Raw genomic sequence first — 23,437 nt, forward strand, 5'->3', positions numbered from 1 at the left:
GCTGACGAACCTCACACGCGCATTTGGGCAGCAGCAAGCTGCGCGTTCTGATCTATGTGATTGGCGATCATGTCAGCTTAACGGACATGTCCTGTGATGAGCCCAAAGGAAGTAAGTTTCGAATGGCCCATGCGTACAGAAGACCATGAAAGCCATGGAACAGAGATCGAAAACTAACCGTAGAAGTGGCTGCTGCCAACCTTGTCGACGAGGCGCGACTGGCACACGTGGGTGACCAGGAAAGTGCATCTGCGTGCAGTGCTGACGATGCGACTGTTGGCCATAGTGACAACTTGACCGTGGGCTATGGTGACAGTGTGTCTGTGCGCGATGGTGATGGCGTGTCCGCGTGTGGTTGTGACTGCAGCGGGACATTGGCGAGAGCAGAAGTTCTCGCGTCAAATATTCTGCTGCAGATTTCAGCTCCAACTCTCATTAATGACGAGGTTGTGCAATGAAAGAATACAAGAGCGGACGGTTTGATTGCGCTATCATCTACGTCCGCATGACGCATCAAAAAGGCAACTAAGCTGCAGGAAATTGCTGCAAAGAAGCAATAAACTGCACCAAAATGTAAAGAAAATGTGTCCTCAGAGGCAAAGGACTACATCCCAGGCAGGTTTGAGGTGCTCAAAGTAAATATAAATGTTTACAACAAATGAAACTTTGAGCTCCGTTTTCGCAGCTTTCATTTCTTGTGCAGTTGCTTTCCGTCATCCCAGTGCCACTTCACAACGAATGAAGATAAAATCATTCTGTCTTTTGCACTTAGAACCTGAAACATTGATGAGTGCAATAAAGCTGTCCATCTTTATCTGCACCTCAAAAAAAAAAAAAAATGTATAATGGGCTTTTTTGCAAAAGTCATTAGTAAGGCAATATGCATAGGAAAGTAAAAAAAAAATTCTTTATGTTCATTTTGGCATTTAAAAAATAAACCAATAGTTTTATTGTACAGAATGAGCCTTTGTGAATGTGCTGATGTGAAAATCTTGGTGAGCTTACATGTAATTAACTAATTAATTTGGGGATGACCATTAAACGTTGTCAAGTGTTGCAACTCGAAAACTATAACAGATATCACAAAACTGATTTCAGTTATGATAGCAGCATAACAAATCACACCTGCATGCCAAATTTCATCAATTCCCATAAATAAAAGTTTTCGTTGGCACGTTCCCCCTTAAGTTTTATGTATTTTTTATGCATCTGAAGTGTCAATTAAATAGTGTGGAATGAAATGAAGTTTCTGACCTGCGTAAGGCAGGCAAACATTGCCTGGGGCTTGAATAATTCTGTAATTCATTAATTTTTCTTTCCTTTAAAGCGAAGCTTTCCTTGGGGGGGCCTCTTCTGCCCATTTTTTGGCTACTGGCTGCTGCTCTCTTGCCAATTATAGAGCTTGGGCCACAAGTTGTGTGCCACTGACCATGTGTCGGGTGCTGGGAGCTGGTTGTTGGCTCCTGTCTTGCATGATTGCCATAGTGGGTATACTGTAGACCAGCATCGGATATACATAGTGGAAAATAAGGCGGCTGGGAGTGGCAGATGATATATGCAAGCCCCAACGTGATCTCGAACACAAACACATTTTCTTCATCACATCATTGCTGTCATTCCTTCGTTGTCCAGTAATAGTGCAGACCAAATACTGAATATAGTCTGTCGTCATTCTGTCATCATCATTCCATCGTTGTCAGTTCTTTGTCGTCACACCATCATCATTTTATCGTCTTCCTGTCATGTAGTCACCCGCCATGGTTGCTTAGTAGCTGTGGTGATGGGCTGTTAAGCACGAGGTCGCGGGATCTAATCCCGGCCACGGCGGTGGCATTTTGATGGGGGTGAAATGCAAAAACACCCGTGTACTTAGACTTAGGTGCACATTAAAGAACCCCTAGTGGTCAAAATTCCCAAAGTTCCCCACTACGGCGTGCCTCATAATCAGATTGCGGTTTTGGCACTTAAAACTCCCTAGTTTAATTTTTTTTCTTTTTGTCATGTAGTCATCACCCCATCGTAATCATGCAGTCGTTGGCGTGCCATTGTCATGCTGCTGTCGTCATTCTTTTGTGGTCAAGCTGTGATCCTCAACCCTTCATGGTTGCGTCATCATCATTCTGCCATCATCACTCTGTCATCATCACTCCCATCGTGGTTCCATCATCATCGTTCCATCGTCTTCATCTAATTGCCCATCTTTTACAGCACCACTTATAGACACAGACAGGCAAAAGAACACACAGGACATGTGCTAATTACACGTAAATAGCAGCTTATAAAGTCAAACCTCAATATAACAAAGTAGTACTTGCAACAAAAAACTTTGTTAAATTGTGAATTTCGTTAATTTGAGGTTTAGAAGTTTCAGTAGAAAAAATTATTTCGCGAATTCTCAGCACATTCCTGGTGCTTAGTACCTTGGGAGTAAGCACTTGTAAAGAAATCGCAAGAAGGTCGGGCCATTATAGTGCAGTTATGAGCTCCAGACCGTGCGGTGCCAATCATGCTGAAAGCAATGCATTGGCATGGTTCACGGTGTCCAAGAGTTGCGTATACTGTGTCACGCAGCTTGAGAGAGCAATGCATTGGCGTGGTTCACGGCGTCCGAGATTTGTGTATATTGTGTCATGCAGCTGCCGAGCGCAATGCATTGGCGTGTTTCACGGCATCGGAGATTTGGTATATTGTGTCGTGCAGCTGCTGAGAGCAATGCATTGGCATGGTTCACAGCATCCGAGATTCGGGTATATTGTGCCGTGCAGCTGCCGAGAGCAATGCATTGGCATGGTTCACGGCATCCAAGATTTGCATATATTGTGTCATGCAGCTGCCAAGAGCAATGCATTGGCGTGATTCACAGCGTCCGAGATTTGCGTATATTGTCATGCAGCTGCCGAGAGCAATGCATTGGCATGGTTCACAGCATCTGAGATTTGTGTATATTGTGTCATGCAGCTGCCGAGAGCAATGCATTGGCGTGTTTCACGGCATCTGAGATTTGTGTATATTGTGCCATGCAGCTGCCGAGAGCAATGCATTGGCATGGTTCACCGCATCCGAGATTCGCGTATATTGTGCCATGCAGCTGCCGAGAGCAATGCATTGGCGTGGTTCATGGCATCCAAGATTTGCATATATTGTGTCATGCAGCTGCAGAGAGCAATGCATTGGCGTGATTCACAGCGTCCGAGATTTGCGTATATTGTGTCATGCAGCTGCCGAAAGCAATGCCTTGGCATGGTTTACGGCGTCCGAGATTTGTGAATATTGTGTCACGCAGCTCTGTGAATCTTGAATGCCATGGCTGACTGTGCTTAGTGCCCGCCGCCGTCATCAGATGGCGGCAACAAATTTTTACAAAAGTGTCAAAAGGTATAGATATTTGTCCTAAAAAAATTTTAAAAATTTTGCAGTTTTGCCGGAAAGTCAAAGCATTGATGGTGATAGCAACAGGACTACCCTAAGTAATGTTCATAGTTTTATCAGTGTCATGTACACTTAGGCAAACATAAACAAATCTCACTCGATGACTCTTAGAACCTTTCCGCTTTTGGGCAGCCATGCGCACCCACAGCAAGGGTAGAGGGGAAGATGCGTGCGCCGTCGGGAGAAGGCAAATAGGCAGTATCTCTTGCCCCTCACCCCCCCTCTTTGCATGATTGATCACCATTGCTGTGAGTTTACTTCCTTCCCATCTCCTTTGGGCCCGAACAAAGAAATCGTCAGCTCTCGTGTTTCTTCGAGCACCGAGTGCTTCCCACATACCTTACCATACAAAAACACTTTGGCAGCGTTTTTGTCACCCCAATTATTCATACAGAAGGACACTTGCAAATAAATTTTGCCTTAGCCAACATTTTTATAGTTTGTACTAGGTTGACCAGCTTTACAAGCTCCAAGTACATGGTTTAAATGGCCAAAAACTTTATTAAATCAGAACTGTGTCACGAAATTACTTGGTTAAATTGAGAAAAAGCAATAAATACTTTTCAATAGAACTAAGATTAGGAAATGAAAATAGTTTGTTACATTGTGCATTTAAATAAATTTAGCTTCTTTATATTGAGGTTTCACTGATACAGCATCATTCCTTGTAACCTACACCTGGACATACATAGTCTGCAATCAGATATCTGATGCCAAAAGTTTTGATCGAATGGGCCAACTTCAAACCCAAAAAGGCTTCACTGGGTGCCATATCCACTTCCAAAAAGGCCACTCCTCAATTGCATAAATCAGTCGAGAGGTGGCCAGCATACGTATTGTCATACTTAAATATTCTGCTATGTTATATGTTTATCTGTCCTTGTGCCTGTAGGTTGTGCTTGTGTTCCAAGATAGGAAAACATTTGCGACAGTACATGGCAAGGTGTGCGTGTGCAAACCCGGTCAACAAAGTGTTATGCTCCCTTAGCCTTATGTTTGTACACCTTCCGGTCTGCTCCATGTACCCACTACCACACCTTCCCTGCATGGTCCTTTAGTCTCCCTACCTGTTTAAGGAAACTGTCCCCCATCGCGTGAATGCATAACTTTTGAAGGGCTGACTTCAATACAGACCCAATAATACTTATTTTAACAAACTCTGAGTGTATTGCATTAAACTCTAATAAGAATTTGCATGTCCCAAGGCTACACTTTCAGCAGACGTGGTCTTCCCAAAGCTGTAGTACCAAATCAAGAAACTGTAGACGCCCTTCCATAGCCTCTTTTGAAGTGAAGGAAAGCCCTTTACCCAGGTCATTAAGCTCTGCGTTCCTTCCTAATTGTGCAGTCATTGGAAAGCCACCAACATCATGCAGCTGTAGTCATTCCATAGTTGTGGTTCTATCATCATTGTTTTGCCGTCATCAATCTGTCGTTGTCACTCAATCATCGTCATTCGATTGTCTTGTTACTCTTTCGTTATTCCTTCTTCACGTGCAGTTGTGATGCCTTTGTAATCATGTTCTCATCATTGTGCAGCTGTGGTCACTCTGTAGTCATAATGCTGCGGTTGTGAAGTTGTTGTGGTTCCATCGTGATCATTGTGCCATCATTATAGCGTTGCTGTCCCATCGCCATCAATACCCACTACCCATTACTAGAGGCAGGAGTCAAAAAAGTCTGCAACAGAGAGGTACACAACCATTCGGCAACATAAGCCATCCCCATAGTGGGTGCATGCATTTAATGTGCATTTCTGTTGTGCTTAAATAGAGGCCGTGCCTATATCTAAACATTTGCGTCATTCCATTACACTTGCCTGACCATGTTTAGTTAAATATTAATTTATTTAGTTAAATATTAAATATTACCATTTTATTTGTGTTAAATAACACTGCATTTGTGTAATTTTTTGCAAGCATTTTGGTCAGTAGTGTTACGTTTACATAATGTTTACTTTACCATTTGTGCAAACATCACTGAAAGCTTCACATAACACCGATTGCCACATAAACATAAAAAGGTCCGCCGATTTGTTTTTCTTTTTCACATGTGTTGCCACGTGGCATAATGTGGAAATAAAATTATACGTTAGTATGAAGGCCCATTTTATGAAGATACGACAACAGTGACTTGTGAAATACATTAATTAATTATTAAGCTTTATAGGGTGCTTTTAATAGTCACTCCCAAGTTATCTTGGAGAAGAGAATTCATTCTAATGCTTTTCAGTGCTGCCAATAGCAGGATTTATATTTAAATTGGTTAAGTTCAGTGTCATTTCACTAGACCACCAGTTTTAGTTATGTTACTAGTTAGAGGAAATGAAGGAGTACTGACAACTAGAATGCACCAGTGGTAGCAGTGCACAGTTAGTTTTGCTCATCGAGAGCACTTTATTATTTTATAGGTTGTGTTTTCTTTCAGTCAGCACATTTGTCTCTTGTTGGGTTATTTGCAGTACTACATTATTGGTCTGCGAGCCTCTGCTGCAGAGATTATGTTTGCACTTCATCAATTTGGGCCTTATTTTAGTGTCTTATTAATTTCTGACATCCATTTAGGGCTACACCTTGTGTCAGAGCTTGTCCTATTCTGCTTTCAGGTATTTTCAAGGGCTTGGATGATCAAGTTCAGAAGTACAAGCAGCTACTAGCACCAAGATTGAAGAGGGACAAATATGGAGGTAATTTGTCTTGTTAGTCGTCAGAGATTTGGGAAATCCTGTGCAAAAAATTTTTGGAACTTGCCAAGGGTAAGTTTCCCATATTGGCAAAGGTGATAGCGCATCCTTGAGCATTGTTTTTACGCTGCTTGTTCACTTTACAGTCTTGTTTTGCATCTTGGTAAAGTTCTAAGTTAATTCATTGGTTTCTGTTTATGGCACTGTGTAATTTCAGATGGCACTGTAGATTCTCCGTCAAGAAAGCCCAAAGGTAAAATGAGGTGTGCTGGTTTTGTAAACTTTTTTACTTCTTAGGTCTATACAAATTTAACAAACCTTTTGTTAATGTGTTACTTTATTATTGTGACTATTTTCTTTATTTTCTGTCATCAGTGTTTGTTAATGTAATCAGTCCATTTTGATATCTGTGCAGTATAATCAAACGTTTGAGTGTGGCAAGTCTTTTCCCTGCTTGTTCGAAGTGTCAACATGAAATAAAGAGTGGCATCATCGCATTACTACCTGTTGTGGTGGCTCTGTGGCTGTGGCACTCTTCTTTTGAACATGAGTTGACATGATTGATTCCCTACCACTGCAGCCACTTTCCAGCAGAGTGGAATGCAAAAATGTTTGTGTGCCCACATTTATGTGCTCCTTAAAGTTGCCCATGTGAACAAAATTGATTTGGAAAGCCCACTGCAGTGCTTCGTATAGTTAAGGCACTACGCTTTGATGTTAAACTCCGTCACTCACTCTTCACATTTTGCATGCGAGGGAAATAAGAAAGTTAGCTGTTGTTATTATAGGCACTCTCTATAGTTCTCAAGAAAAAAAAAAGATCATTCATGTAAACTGTATAATGTATATCACATGTGCAAAAAGCAAGCTTTTTTTTTTTTTAAGGCATAATATTGAATGGAAGAATAGGTAATGCAGAAAATAATGTAGTCAGTTACAGTAACAAACAAATTTGTTTTAAACATTTTTTATTAATAAGACAATTAAGGTGCCCTTTTGCTAAAATGAAGGGCCTCTCACCAGGTTTAGGCATTGCAAATAGATGAGTGTGGTTCTTGGACCACGCAGTGATGATTGTGTCTGTAGAGTATTGCTATAGTGCCTAGAATATGCTGACTAGTGTGCTGAGCGCAGGCGACACAAGCACACTGGAGAATGGTGCCTGCCAGCAGCACCACATGGCGCATTGCTGTATGAAACGCTGCTGGTCTCCCGCACACCAGAAGCTCGTTCGTTCACTAGAAGCTACGTAGTGCACGGTGCATATCATCAGTTCTCGTTTACGTAATTACAAAAAAGGATTACTCACTATATTCGAGCTCATTACTTCTATAATCAGCATTATATCCAACGCAGGTTCCTGCATACTGCACCAGCTGTACCAACACTTGTGCCTGCGCAGTGGGACGGCCTTGTAGGGCTGCATTGCTGCTTGTTCTTAGTGATAATACTGATGCCAGTGTTAGGCTATGCATTTTTAAAAATGTCCTGGTCATACAGCCACTTCTGGGCTCTTACACAGGCTGCATTGCTGGCTCCGACATTTATGCCGACCATGGCGTCACACGCGAACATCGGCTTTCACCGTCGCTTCACAAAAACTGTTCTGTAGCTCCTCTTAACAGCTCTGCAGTAAAACCTTCTTTGCACTTACAAAGAATCGTAGCTTTTGCTGCCATTGCTATTCTTCTATATATTTTGAGCTTCATTTTGTTATAAATATTCCTTCGACATCTGTGCAGCTTCCCATTACATATCCAACTGCCATTCTAATTTTTACAATCAGTGTGCAGAATGGTACTTATGCTATATAGCAGGAGCTTAGTAGTGTTCTGGCATGAACTTCCATTTGTGTGCGAGTGTTCAGTAGAAACAAATGCACTCACCTCATTCTGTATGGCACACTAAGAGGAAAGCGTGGCCACTCATTTTACAGGGATCATGCTATAACCATTAGCCCTTGTTTTTTCACTCTGTCCTTACGCTTTCTCCAACTACTTAGACCATTCTTGAAATGGATAAAAAGACGTGCGATACCATTATTACGCCCATCTGTGCGATTGGCACTTGTTGTTGCCATGCCTTGGCTGGACTTCTGTCATGAAGAAGCACCCATATTGCTCAACAGATGCTTTTACGAGGTGCCATTCCTACAGCACAAGCATCCCGTACCATGCCTCGAGGAGCATTGCACAGTTACGCACACATTCTGCGGCAAGCTGGAAGCATTATGTGTAGCTCATTCCTGTTAAAGCACTTTTGTTCTCCAAATGTGTGGCTTTTACGATGCTTTGTGCAAGGTTGTAGAGCCTATATGCCCCATCACCCTTCCTCCCTGACATTATTGTGTTAAAGATGCATGTTTGATAAAGTGGTATGGCAAAATGTGTAGTATTTCAGTAACATTGTTAGAGAGATTCACGAGCACGTTTCAGTGAAGTAGAATAATGCACCCAGAGTGCATGCTGTGCAGTGGTCAACAGAGCGCAGTGACTCTTAGCAACATTCAACTGAAGCCATCTTCGAAAGCTATCTACAGTGATAGCACTTTCAATGGCTCTCCACATTTCTCCCTATCTCTGTTCAGGCCATTAACAAGAAATCTAAATTGCAGCAAGACATAAAATTTCAGGAGTTACAGAATTTACAGAATTTCATATTTACAGAGCACCCATAATCTGGAAATGACTTAGAATAACAAGACACACTCTTTGTTCAAGAGGTAACCACTTGTGCATAGTGGCACAAAACACATCCATTCTTTGAACAGTTTTGTCTTGGACAGCTTCATTCATCGCTTGCATCTGGCACATAGGGCTTCTTGAACAGTTCTTGGCATTCGCATCTTTTCCACGGGACACAAAAGACGTACACAGGATAAAGGAAATGACCATAATGTAAATCGGAGTAAGGAACAACATGCAGCCAAATGCTGCAAAAGCAGCGAAGTGAGACTGGGAGCAGCAGCGCACGTTGCACGCTCCCAATGAGCAGCACCTTCCGAAGGCCACTGTGGGCAGGCATCACAGCAATGACCACAATCTCTTGTTGGAGAGTTCCAGCACTTCGCACATTACTCAATTGTATTGTAGGCACTATAGTATTGCATCATTGTACTATGCAAAAACAGTTGAAAATTGAAATGAAAGCCAACACGCATCCGTTTTCTCATGGAGCCACTCTCCCCACCAGCAGCCACAACGCAGCAAGCAGTCGCCTCCACGTTGCACACTCAGCCTACAGTGCACAAATAGTCATCAGCAATGCAAACAACTTGGGGATTCCCGTGAAATGCAGGTGCGCAATACTGCCACTGGAAATGCACTGTGCAGCAAGAAAAGGAGAGAGGGAGAAAGGTGGTGGGGATCATGACATAAGCATCATGTGGGCCCTCAGCTCCATTAAGGGAGAAGGCAGAGAAGGAATGTTGCTTGGGCTGATTGAGGCAGTGGGGAGAAGCTCCTTGTACCATGGCTTCCGAATATTTCATTTGCTTCTGTCTCTGCTATTACTAAACACTTTTAAAAATTCTTGCATTGTAGCACCCACTGAATGATGCTTTTCAACTTCCAATGTATAGTGAAAATTGACAGCAGAGCCTGGTGAAGGGCCCTTTAAAATATCCACCAGACAATCCTCTCATCTTTTCCTAGCATGGTAAAACAACTAGTTTTTTCTCCTTAAATTGCAACTGAAGTGCACCCCCCCCCCTTTCGTTAAGCATACTGAACTGCCTATTGTATGAGGTGCATCTAGAACAGAAGTGTTAAAAGTGGCAAAATACGGCTTTCCTTTTTCAAACAGATTGAGCCTGCACTGTCAATGTGTGCACAGCATTGTGGTGTCACTTTCCACTGCACAGTGCTAAATGAAATATGGATGGTCTCCTACAGTTTCGCATAAACTGCGAGGTTCATGCTGTGATTAGGATTTTGCATGTTCAGAAGGTGGCGCTGGCAGAGATCCACAGCATTTGTGTGCAGTGCATGAACCAGACATCATGAAAAATGGTATGGTCAAACCATAGTGCAGGCAATTCACTGATGGCCAATCCAATGTGTCATGCTGTAGTTGAAGCAGGAAACACAGGTGTGAAAACTGTCTGTCACTTTGGAAAAATAACTGCTTGGTGTGTTGAAATTTTATCAAACTTGGTAGAAATCTGCTGGAAACTTTATGTATGTGTCGTTTTTCCAAGTGATTGTGGATCAGACAGTTTTTATGCTCTTGTGCTTCACGCATCAGACAGCAGAGACTGCCTGGTCTCACTCTTTGGTGGCAGACTTGTATGGTACTGAAATGCAAGACTTAGTGCCATGCTACAGCAAATTTCCAAACAAGGATAATGAGCATGTGGAAAATCAGGCTATGTGTCACTGTATCTACAGTAATAAACATACTAGTTCTTTCCCTATGTGTTTTTCTCGTTTAACAATCAGAACTTACTTTCTAGGTGCACCTCGTATGAAAGAAACTTTGTCTTCCTTTCATAAAAAACTGAAAAGCCAAAGAGCACAACTTCCATGCCTCTGTCAGATGCCCCTGAATGATGTGATCTTTTTCTGCCTCGTCATTGCACAAGCATAGCTATGATCTCCCTTGCTTCATGCTCACATGATGGAAGCAGTGATCACAGTTGTGCTTTTCAGCATTTCAGTTTTGGTTTTGCGGATGAAATTAGTCATTTTTTGTTACTCTGCAGAAATTTGCAGCATCTGCTTTTTGCAAGTCCGAAAGTTATGAACACAGAATTTAAGTCCTGCATCATACTACTCTTTTGGTTAAAAGTTAGTCTAATTTCTAAAAATTAAAAACAAGTTGCCCCTGGGGTAAAATTAATCCTGAAGAAATCGTTGCGTGTATGTGTATATGTGTGTGCACATGCACACACGTATGCCTACGGATGAAACTCTTTTCTTTTTAATCTTTTTCACAAATTTTGTATCCCTGTGTCAGACTTTATTTGCAAAATAAATTAGACCATAGATATTAATTTACAAATGATTCTGAGAACAATATCTAAAAAAAAACACGTAAAGCATGCAGTTGCACGTTGGCTTACATGATAATAGGTTCACTTGAGGGCACATGTCTGCACTTGTGTAAAGAACAAATATAGTCCAATTTAAATAATCTCCATTTTCTTGCACTCGTGACTGTGCTTATTGTTGTCTGCTTGCACATGTTGCCTGTGCAACTCAACAGTTTGTGCACATTGTTTTGCCAAGAAATGTAGCCATGCAAGGAAAAGTGAAACCTCTTACAAGTTTCGCTGAGCCTCCGTACTCGTCTGATATTTGTTTACACATTTCAAATGCTGCGACAACCATTTTTTCTGAACGCGGCAGCACTATGCACCACAGGGATGCCACAAATTCAAAAAACCATCCCGTGCTCTTCTCCTGGCCTTTTCCGATGCCTCTTCAGTCTTGGTGACATCAACAAGGTGCTCCAGGTCACATCACCAGGGGTAAACGCTGTTGATCAGTCGGTTGACAAGGGATGACAGCTCCAACATGACGAGAGCAGATTGTGTGTTTCAAGAATGGAGGGGGGACTTGCTCATTGTGCTCCACTCAACCTTTCATGAAGCTTTCATTCAGCCAATGTTGCGCGGAGGGCGATCTGGGGCAGTCAATGGAGGATCCTTTCTTCTGGTGTGTTGACGCGACCCAAGCTTTCACTGCACTGCATGGAGTTGGTGAGAGTACGCAGCGATGAAGAGAGAGAGTCAGTGAGGAGGGTGGTGAATGAGAGCTGGGAATTCGGGGTGGCTGCATAGTCATACATTAAATGCCAGTAACATTGCTTTCACTGCAGACTAGTTCAACCAGTATGTAACTAGTCTTTAGCTGCTAGTGGTTCAAGGACCCTTTAAGCATCAAAGCCAAAGCTGCCATTATTTGTTTCACAGTATGACGACACCGCTGCACCCTAGATGACTGCAAGAAGTTTCAAATGATGAGATGCACTCTGTTAAAGAGCCTGTTCTAAAGCCAAAACATGTTACACATTTCATCTATGTCCTGAGGAGGTTTGCTGGCTCCTAGGAGGGAACCAAGGATCAAGGATACGCTGAGTGTTCCAAAACAACAAAAAGTGTGTAATACCACTCTTGATAAACAACACTCAGAGAAAGAACAACAAACGTCTTTCGGGAACAAATTATTTATCTACATGGCATATTTTTGTTTCTCAATATTATAAACTTGCGGCCCCTGTCAGTTTCGTAAGATGCAAGTTAACTGGGTGTGTGCGAGAGATAGAGGGGAACGGGTAAAATAATAAGAGGGAGCAATGGGCTCGATTTTTAGTGACCATATGACGCCTGAGAGAGCATACAGGGTACCAATTGTTCATCTTTGTTTTTACCACACTGCCTAATTATATATGGGAGTTAAATAAAAATGGAAAAGAAAGTTCAAGGAAACACAACTTTGCTGCTAGAAGGAGCCACCAAACGCACGGCTCCTGTATGACAGGGCACACTCTACCAATGAGGTGTGGTGATTGTTTTCCCTCCATCCATTTTCTTGGGTACCTGTTGCACCATGCAGATTGATTTTGGCTCACACCAGAGACTGAGCCTTTTCTTCTACTTTTACATTTAATAATATCAAAGGTTGGGGGGGGGAGGGGGGAGTCTGTTGCAAATTTAGCCTTCATCTATAATTGTATTAGACAGGTCAATCGTTTAATGTTTTGCTTTCAATGATAACAAGGATATTGCATTTACATAATGATTTTATCACAATTTTTGTGAGCTACTGCCACTGACCCACCATGCACATATTGTAAAGAATTAGCTGTTGTTACCAGGCACTGCTGTGCTCTTCGAGCAACATCTGTTCGGGATGTCCTGAAGTGCTGTTTTAGTCATATAGTCATTTTGGCTGTACAGAACATCAGAAACCTCCTGAACACTGTAGTACAGTCAAACCTTGAAATAACAAAGTCGCAACTGATGTGAAAATACTTTCATTATATCCGATATTTGTTATTAGTGTATAATTATTACATGCCAATATCGAAGAAGAAAACATTTATTTACTTTGATATATCTATGTTTGTTATACTGAGATGCGACTGTACTCTGTGTCCCAACACAGAATTCAGCATGACCTGTTTGTACTGACTTTTCCATTGTAGTGCCACTTAATGCAAGCCGTCTGCTGCAGAGCAGTTTGCGAACTTGTCAGAGAAGGAAATTCTTGCATGACCTCCGCTCATGTGTTCCCATTTATTGTGAACCACATTGTACATTAGTATTGTTTTCAAAAGAACTTATATTGAGAACTGTATGGCTTAATCATGTAATTGGGCAAGTACTGCTGCTGTTGACTTGTATGCATCTAGGTTTTGGTCATGTTCTTCACTTTAACAGGGGCTTTTGCAGGCATTGTGCATGTGCAGTTTGTTGTATTCTGCTGCATGTTACTGACCAAAGCTTGCAGCCTCAAGCACTATGCTTGCTAACCTACTTGCATCCAGTTCTCTCTCTCTCTTCTTTTTTCTTTAGTCTAGTGCAGACAGCTATTTGTGATATTCTGTTCCATCTATTTACACACTTCTATTATCAGCAGTGGTGAAATTTGATGAGAGCCTTCATGGGATATGAGCATAATTCATGCTTATGCAGACAAGATTTATCTCATAAAGCAAGTTCTTTCACAGAACACAAACATACATATGAATGCAAAGATAGAGATGAGCTCAACGTTTGGCTTCAATGGAAGTTTTTTATGTGAGCCCATGACCCCACCGTTAGGGTGCAAAACAGTTCCACGTGAATTAATCACAATAATATAGCACAAACAGACATCTTTCTTTTGCACTCGCAGCATCCGGTTAGGTATGACAACCTTTGCCAGGTGACGTAAAGTGTGTTGCAGGCAAATGCCGAAATATAAAGGGACAATTTGTCATGCCAATTCAATCATGTTTTGTTTTCCGTCAGTTGAAGCACACACACTGTGTTTTTCAGGGTACATTTTCCACATACATGGGAATAGAAAGGCTATATTAAGGATAAATAGTTTGCTTGTTTACTGTAGTGGTTGTTGTTTCTCTTCTTTGTGTTTGCAGTATTTGCTTGCATAGCAGCTGCAGCATTTTCTGTACTTTTGAAAGTGCAGTGTCGAAAGCCAGGTCTAATGTTACCTTTGTTGCTAACATTTATTATATTTTACGATACCTCATTATTTGCTAGCCCTTCTTGTTGCTTGTTTGTATATGTAAGGAATAATAAATTAACTTAGAGTTAAAGGTTGCATACCTTTGCACATTATTTCCAGGACATACAGATTGGGCTAAGGATGGAATGAAAAAATGTGAAGATAAAGCTAGGCTAAGACTAAAAGGAACACATTAATATCTAACTTTTGTATAGCTTCAATATTTTCTATTTTTTGTGTGTGTGTGTGTATGTGATAAACAATTTTGGGACACAACATTGTGTGCATTAGAATTATGGCAGCTGTGGCATAACATGCCTCAAGTACACTCTACAAGCTTCTTTTGTGGTGAAGAGGAGTAGGTAACTGGTGCACTCAGCAGGTGAGGCTAATTTGTCATGAGCAATTGTAGGTCAGCCATTGAGACACATACATTTGCGCAGGGTTGGACATTGCCACTAGGCACAAGAGAGCCTTGGAGAATAGATTATGTGCACTTTTATTGATGTTTTATTGCATAATGTTGGGAATAGTAACTACCCAATTAAGTCTGAAGTTTGGCTGTCATCTTGGAGTATTTGAAAGTATACACTTCTGGGAGTTTTTTAAGTGATTCTGGCAATATCTCAGTGTTCCCTCCATCATTGGGTGTTAATGCTGCCATGCATGTGTTCATCAGCTGCACTTTGCTCTATTGCTTATGTGTGCTATGTGGCAGCATGATTTTAAAAGTATGTTTGCTTTCAATTGTTTCGTTACTGGAATGTGCATGACCTCTGCACAAGCTTTTTTTTAAAAGATAATTAGATTTGCTGCCAGGAGTTTCTCCATGCTACCATGCTAATTGCAGCGTCAGGTTCTTGGAAATTGTGGTCCTTGTAGTGTGTCGCCCTGGCTGTCCTGAAGCATGTAATTGGTACCAAAAGGATGCACACAGAAACGAAGAGACAAAAAGATGACAATAATACTGGCAGCCAGTGTCATTGTCAGTGTTTTTCCATCTCTCTGTTTCAGTGTGTATTTTTATTTTTCAGCAATTACAGACTAAGCCAACAACAAATCCTTTTGAAGCACCCAGACTGTTCTCATCTGTTTCTTAAGTTGTCTTCCTTATCTCTTTGAGAAGTAATAGCATATGTTTGTTGTGAAATTTGGCGTTCCTAGGATAGAAGGGGTTAAATGGTTGATGAAAGCAGCATAAAGGCAGTGTTGTCAAAATGAGCAGCTTATGTCTGAAGAACTGTCTTATTGCATTTGCCTCTTTAGTACCTACAGTTTTTTGTTGAACTGGCTGGCAACATATTTGCTGTGTTCCATATTTTCTTACATGGTTGTTGGAGTGGAAGAGGTGGAATGCTTTTAATTGGCTAGCCTGAGCACATATTTATTTTGCGTCTGTTCTACAGGTAATCGTTGTAGTCTCAAACAAGTCTCTACTCAAAGCTCGTCCTTGACTCACTGGGTAGAGCACAGTACCACCTCTCTACTGAAGAATATTCTGTGCTTAAGTGATGCTCCTCTGTGGTTGCTATGACTAGGAATTGACTGAGGAATGTAGCCCTGGTATGGTGAATTTGCCACTATGAGCACCTGAGTACAAAATTTTCACTGAAGAATCACCATGGAGTGTCACCGAAATGTTGCAGCCACTTTAAACAAGAGATAGTGCTGCCATCCACTTTCTTGATTGAAGGTGGAGTGTTGAGTGAAATAATGTTCTAGAATATAGAGGCTAATCTTTAACAGTGGAGAGCTTATTGAAATCCTTCGTGTGTGCTGTGTTGGTATTTTTGTTTGTAATTAATTTTATTGTAAGAGTCTGTTTATGTACTAGAGAATCGGCCAAATGTGCGGCCATCTAAATTTACAATTTTGCCACTCAACCTGTGTCTGGCACATTTCATTACAGACTACATTGTGCCTATGTACTTCTACGTCCCCAAGGAGTTCCTTGATGCTGAACGAACAGATCCAGGATCACAGCCCAGGTTGCCAAGCCCTGAAGGGGACGTGGACAACTTGTTCATGATGGGCCAGGCATTGTACATAATCTCCAAGCTTTTATGTGAGTCAGCAATTTGAGCTTGGCTCTTCTATTTCTAATGTTGGTGTACGACTGGGAGAATGTGATTAGGCAGGCTCATGTGTATTTTTTATGCTTGTGAATTAACTTTATGCATACGCAGGCTATCTCAGCATTCTGCTGTGCTTAAGGTAGTCACTTGTTTTAGACGTGTGTGCAGTGGGATAAGCTTTCCAGGAATTTTTCTTGAGTTGTCTTGGACCATGCTGTTGACTGAATTATCAGGTGCTGGGCTTCCATCAAAAGGAGCATTGGGTGCCCTGTGAATTAATTGACAGTGATGAAAAGCACAAGAGCAGGCTTGCTGTGGGGCAGTTCTTTCTTTTCATTGCATCAGAGTAAAAATGCTTTCAAGAGAGATTATTCTCAGTTTATTAAGAGATGTCTGTGTTTCTTACAAGTTATTATCAAGCATGTCTCATCTAGTGTCAGTCACCTCTAATTAAGTGACTTGTTGCACAGTGGAGGGCCTCTTACACATCTCTGAACTGGATCCAGTACGACGGTACTTGCCCTCTTGTAATCGGCCTAGACGAACTGACAGATACTCGGCGTTTCAGGTGGGCCATATGTACCTCTGTGTTACATCTCCTGTGTTAATTTCCCATGTTTTTGGTAGTGAAAGGTAGAATTGGCAGCTCTGATATCTATGTTAAATATATATTTGCAGGTTTATGATGACAAGGTTGAACTGTTTGGATGATGGACTGCTAATAACTTATTTGTTGTAGTAAAGTGTGAGAGTTTAGCTTAAACAGCGTATCTGTTCATAATAATTTGTATACTTTTGTTTACCTCTTTGTTTAGAAGCATCTTTTGTATCAACTATGGACGTATAAATTTGTGTATGCTATTCGAAAACTTCAAATATTGAATATAAACTGAAATCTGAAGTCATTTATAATGTGTAAGTTAAGGCATGGAGCTTAGTTTAGTACTTTTTTGCCATTTTGCTCAGCAAAATTATTTTTTTTAATTGTTCAGAAAAGATAAACTAAGTTCATGTAGAAAAACAGTGATACCATGCTGAAAGGACTAACATACTGCAGACAGTAATGTCATGCCAAAAGGATTAAAGTACTCAAGTTAACATTGTACTTATAATGACTATGACCAACTGTGACTACCTTAAGTTTGCACACTTATATGTATTCATTCTCATTTGCTGCCTGTGAAAAAAAATGCTTTGTAGCTGAAACAAACAGCCATTTCACTAGTATCATCTCGCATCACTTCTATTTACGTCTAACTTGCTCTGCTTCTCAGGCAACAAGTTGCTCCTAGCCAAGGGTGCTTGTTCTGGTTATGTGTATTTACTGTTGTGCAGTGTTCTGAAGGACATGGTAAAAAAATTGGAGTGTGGTGTGAACTGGTCACATATTTGCCCTAGGAGCGGTGTATATGCTGTTATAGACTATGCCGTTCCCTTTTTTTTGGTGCTGCCCATTTCATGCATTTAACTCGCATATGGGATACCTGGGCTCTGATCCTCACAGGGAAAGGCAGTTGTGAGTATTCTCGCCATCCTGCCTGCACGCTTCGCTTGCAAGCCTGGATAAGAGCCTCTAGCATTATATTGCTGTCCACCAACCAGCCTCATTTTTGAGAGCTTTGCTTTCATGCATGGCACTTAGCCTGAAATCTGACCCTTGGCACTGAGCAGACCAGCATTGTGCTACTTCATACTCTAGCAGCTGAACAGGCTGAAAGTGACCCATGGGTTGCTTTGCAACAAGCCAGGTAGCTGTATTTCAAGGCTGAGAACCACTTGACAACCGTTGTGTACATTTGTGTGCACTGTAGTGTTAAAACAACAAACAAGTATACAATATTGCATCTAGGGGGATGCTATGGCACTGCGACATAGCCATGTTGTCTTGCACGTGTCGGCACATGAAGTTTATTTGTACCAGCAGAAACTGAAAGTGTTGGTCAAAGCAGAGGTTTACACAGGCTGCTCTGCTTTCCAGAGGCACACTGAAAAGTCTTTAAGATATTTGTAGTGACAGTGAAAGAGTGCTTCGTTATGAGACTTTATTTAACTAATGCTTTTTGTGTGTTCTTTACAAATGTCTAATGTTCTGGATGCTGTGTTATCCACACATTGTGGCGATATATCAGGCTAATTCTTTGTCTGTTAATTACTTTTTACTTCTTTACACCTTTAGATCATTGTGCAATTAAGTAATTAAATGTACACGAAACCACCGGAATTTGCAGTAAAGGTAATATGTTCATGCTAGGTACAATTTAGCTTTAATTACACCCATATTGATTGAAAATTAACTTTCATGCAGAAGTATTTATTGCACAGCTGCACCATTGCACACCCCATTTTATGTGCCTCTTGTTTGTGAGGCATTCATTTTGCATGATGTACTGCTGTTGAGTTTCTTTTTTTTGCTTGAGTAAGGTGTTACTTGGTACTGTATGCATGACCAAATAAAATGCATAGGATTTGCATGCTGCCTTATGGCCATCTGCTTTGATGTTATTAATGAATGTCAACGTTTTGTCGTACAGTAAAACCTAATTGTAACAAAACTTAAGTAGAGCTGCTGACTTAAACATTGTAGAGAGTAATGGGTTATAAGAATAAGAAATTTGGGTATTTGGCAAGTTAAATAGTGTAAAAATGTACCATTGAAGGAAAAAAAAAGTAATAAAAATTATGCAGATCCAATGCACATCTTGGAATCTATGTGACGTGAAGCTCTTGTGAATCTGTTCATCAAATGCTTTAAATTTCCACATTTCATTCCTGCAGTGTAAAGGAAACTGGCATGTGCGTATGTGACTCTCGCGTACCCGTACTATGCAATGTGGCACGCAACGATCATCTCAAAGAGCTAGTTGGCGTTGGCACATAGACATATACATGTGATTGCAGCCTATTCGTAAGTGTGAGGTATTTGGCAGGACAGCAGCGATACCCAGAAGCCACAATCGGGAAAGTCCAGTGTTTGGAAAGAAAACTTCGCTTTAAATTTATTCAAACAAAAGTACTGAGAAGAAGGATGGGACACTCCTGATCTAATACTTACTACAACATTCAAGTGCCAAGACAAGGCCATTGTTCAACCAATAAATGTTCTATCAAAAAAATTGCAAAAGAATTGCACAAGACAAAACAGAGAGGACAATCATCAAAACATTTTAACTAGACAAAAAAAGTACAGTCCAATCCACTTATAACATTATCTGTTTTAACAATACTCAGTTTTAACAGTGTGCAGCCATGTCACAGTGAACTTTTGTGTTTTATGGTAAAATAAACAGCTTACTAGAGTTTTCCCCGGCTGCATTATTTGTTATAGCAATTAAATCTGGCTACTCGCTGTCTGTGCTGAAAGGAAAAGGAATGCTATGTCTTGGAAAAGTAAAAAAGGAAAAAAGAAAACGGGGAGCCATCGCCCTTGCCTGTGTGCTGTGCACGGTGCTTACCTTCACCTTGCCTTCATTGCATCGCCAGCCTCTTGCACTTCTCTTCCATCTCCCTTCCACTCCTCCAAAAAACAAGTTGGCGGGGCTGTCAGCATAGTCGACTCATGTTTCGGAGCAGTGGAATAGAAATGGGAGAGAGGCATGCAGTGTGTGCAGCACAGCACGTAGGCGGGTGTGTCAGCTCACATTTCTTCTTTTTCTTTTCCAGGATATTGTGTTCCTTTTCCTTTTGGCACAGACACCCATTAGCTAGATTTAATTTTTATAACCAATAATGTGGCATTGTAACATTGCAGTAAGTGGTTTATTTTACCATAGAACACTCAAAACTTCAGGGTGCCGCAGCTGATCATTGCTATATTCAATGTATTGTTAAAACTGGCACTATTACTAAGTTGGTTCGACTGTGCTCTCCAAGAAACTGATATTTGATGCACAATCTGCCATGTTCACCTCATTAATTTACAAACAGTAACATAGATTTTATCCATCTAATAAATTACTCTAAATGCACCAGAGCTTAGGAAGTTGGTACTATTGTTTTGATTTGGCCACTTTCTTACTGCATCTTAGCAAGAATTTTGCAGTAAAACCAGGCAACTAAACGGGGAAATCTTTGAAGCACTCACTGGTTGTTGGACATTGTATGTGTGCTGTGGACTGTGCAACTGGGTGATGCATGAGCTTATTTGTACTTAACTTTAGCTCATGCATATAAATGTAGTGAAGTGACTTGGTGGTCAAACTCACATTATTCATTTTATCCTGTATTGTAATCTTTATCCCTGAATGGCTGTATATGTATTCTTTATTTCCATTAATGGTTTGCGTGTGCCTTCATTTGACCAGTATTGTGGTACTTACTACACTGACCTCTTGATTAGAAAGTATGAACTTTTTTTATCACTTGAGTGTACCGTATAGGCTCGCATGAGGGCCACACTTTCTTTTCTTTTTCACAATTTTGACGAGGTGTGGCCTTCACACGGGACTGCACCTTTTGGTCAAAATGGTGCCGGTGCAGTCAGCGACTTGTGCACACTCCGGATCTTGTGCATACCCCGGCTCTCGCCATCTAGTGGCGGCACGCGGAAGTACGCAGTGCACGAAAATTTGGTGATTGCACGACCAAATGTGATTGCTTCTCCGTTGGAAATTCTTCTAAAATTTTGGGCTGCTAAGTGAGGGTGCAGCCCTTACACGAGTGTATACAGTATATCAGCACGGAGACCTCTGGAAGTGTACATGACAGAATTTAGTGGGCAGTACCTTGCTTTTAAATGTTTCAGATTTTAGTGTGTCCTCCGTCATGTGCTGAGCACTGAACTTAATAGCTAAGGTAGAACCCATGGCCACAGGCCCATCTCAACGGCACAGTAAACAAATTTCAAGAAATATGTTTGCTGCAACTAGTGCGCCGTCTGAGATTTTGTCAGCTTCATTGGATTGCAGTCATTTCTCTTTGCACTGAAATTTGTTTGGTTCTGTTTACATCTTCTCTTCTTCAGGAAAGGAAGCAGTAACTCCTTTCTTGAAGTTCATGAAGTCAAAATGCAAGCAAATTGTGCTGTTTAATGCCTTTTGCACTTCAGCTTATATTCAATAATGTCAACAGATTCTAATGAAAGATATCCTTCAGTGCACTGTTGAACGTCCCACATCATATGAAAATGAATGACTAGGTATGCTTGTGTTTTTCGTTGTGTAATTTTTTTTAATGTCCAGTATCTATTTGGCACGGTTCTGCAAAACACACTTGAGAATTCTTTGAGTAGTAATTTGTTTAAATTTTCACAGCAATATAGGAGCATGAAACAAAGCTGCTTTCCCAGAAGCAACAGTCGGTTTACTGTGTTCATCTTCTCTGACAGAGTAATCTTGTTCAGGAATAAGCAATGATGACTTCTGTAAGCTCTAATTTGACACCGTCACTTGCTTGAGTGCTGTAAGCCACACTGCACACAGATTTACAAAGTGGCCATGATGTCCAACTTTATTCTGCCTTCTTTTCAATGAGCATGGTATGTTGTAAAATAAGAAAGGGAAGAAAAGGTAAATTTAATTATTTGTGGTCATGTCATGAACAGTTGCAAAGCCCAAATAGTGGCTGGTAAATTTGGCCACCTAACTGGAAAGCATTATCTTCCGTGGTATTGACCTAGAGCAAGCATCTAAATGAAAATGACTGTGTGGCGTATTTTAGAGGCATTTCCATTTTTTTCTTTAAGCCACTACATGGCAACAGGTTGTTTCCTTATTCTGAGGTTTCACTGTACTCGTTTGTTGAATGTTGGTCAGCGTTCACCTGTATGTGTTCACTAATTAGTGGCGCATATACAGCGGGCTAACTGAAGACTGTGCTGCTTGGCGTATGCATATTTTACTGTCTGTATCACAGTCACTGATGCCTGTGGGCTACCACACATATCCAGAGTGCAGCCACAGACCTGGTGGTACAAGTGGTGCTGATAGCCGAGAGCATGCGGCTACAGGCTATGATGGCAACATATGGCATCCAGACCCAGACACCACATGAAGTAGAACCTGTCCAGATATGGTCTCCAAAGCAGCTGATGAAGGTTTGTTATTTTCGACAGCGTTTGGACAGATTGGAAAAGAGTGATTGTATTGCAACCGAGCTATGAATGGGTGCTTGATTACTGCCATTCGAATAATTGCTTGTTTACTTCTTTGTTGCAGCAATATTGTTTTGATGGGGCAGAAAAAGAGAATTGCCCTTTTATTTCACAATTTAACCAATGTCATTTAGTAGGTATGCAATCTTGCATTATGTGCATCACCCTTTATGGTGCAAGGACTCCTCTTTAACGACGGAATCTTTTGCTGATCATCAGTGTTTATACTACAGTAGAACTTTGTTCATAGGCTTTGGAAAAAACAAACAAGAGAAAAACGTGTAGACCGGGAAGACGTACAATCCAAAGTAACTAAAAATATTTGACAGACTTTACTATTGTTGACATCTACACAATGCGAAGCGTCGCCGGATTGTTGCAGTACGAGACACCGACGCGCATCGATCTAGGGGTGCTCCGGCGGCCCGAGATGTGTTTTGTTGTTTTCCTATTGCGTGGTGTTTTAAGAGGGCGACAGGAAACTGAAAAGAAATCTAGCTGGTTGGCGACGCTGGAGGCTGCCAAAGCGAAACGTGATGCCCACATTGCGCTGCCTGCAGAAGGGAACGGCACGTTTGGATTATCGCCTACTAAAATCGTGCAGTGTGCTACCAATGGCACTATGCACCACGCACTGCAAAACATATAGGTGAAGGTGCTTATCACAGTAGGTTCAGCGGTGATAGCTGTGAATGCGGTGCGTGATGACCCGGGCAGATATTTGCTGCTACCAGAATAAGAAAATGTGCGCACCGTCGTTTTCACGTGAGACGAGTGGCTATATACTGTTCTTGAACCCATGCGCCTTGCGCCTTTTCTTGTTTACATGGGATCTAACGGCCGGAAAACGTATACGATCGCAGTCTGGCAGCAGGGAACGGTGGCGCATTACGGTTATCGCTTATTAAAAGCATGCGGTACACTTCTGATGACATTACGTGCTGTGAAATGGATGGGCAAAAATGCTTGAAGCCATAGAGTTGGCGGT

General features: G+C 41.3%; 1 protein-coding gene across 8 annotated transcripts in view; it reads left to right on the top strand.

Moving 5' to 3' along the window:
- LOC142562978 (putative phosphorylase b kinase regulatory subunit beta) overlaps positions 1-23,437 on the top strand; it is an 82,901-nt gene that overhangs the window by 22,363 nt on the left and 37,101 nt on the right. For 5 of the 8 annotated variants that reach the window (XM_075673562.1, XM_075673567.1, XM_075673566.1 and 2 more), the window contains 6 exons: positions 6,035-6,115; positions 6,330-6,365; positions 16,196-16,351; positions 16,832-16,929; positions 17,866-17,877; positions 22,246-22,392. In XM_075673562.1, the coding sequence (XP_075529677.1) occupies positions 6,035-6,115; positions 6,330-6,365; positions 16,196-16,351; positions 16,832-16,929; positions 17,866-17,877; positions 22,246-22,392 (530 nt within the window). The remainder of the gene's footprint in view (positions 1-6,034; positions 6,116-6,329; positions 6,366-16,195; positions 16,352-16,831; positions 16,930-17,865; positions 17,878-22,245; positions 22,393-23,437) is intronic. The other 3 variants (XM_075673563.1, XM_075673564.1, XM_075673565.1) reach the window with 3 other exon arrangements.

This window comes from Dermacentor variabilis, chromosome 1 (genome assembly GCF_050947875.1).
Source record: "Dermacentor variabilis isolate Ectoservices chromosome 1, ASM5094787v1, whole genome shotgun sequence".
Taxonomy (NCBI): Eukaryota; Metazoa; Arthropoda; class Arachnida; order Ixodida; family Ixodidae; genus Dermacentor; species Dermacentor variabilis.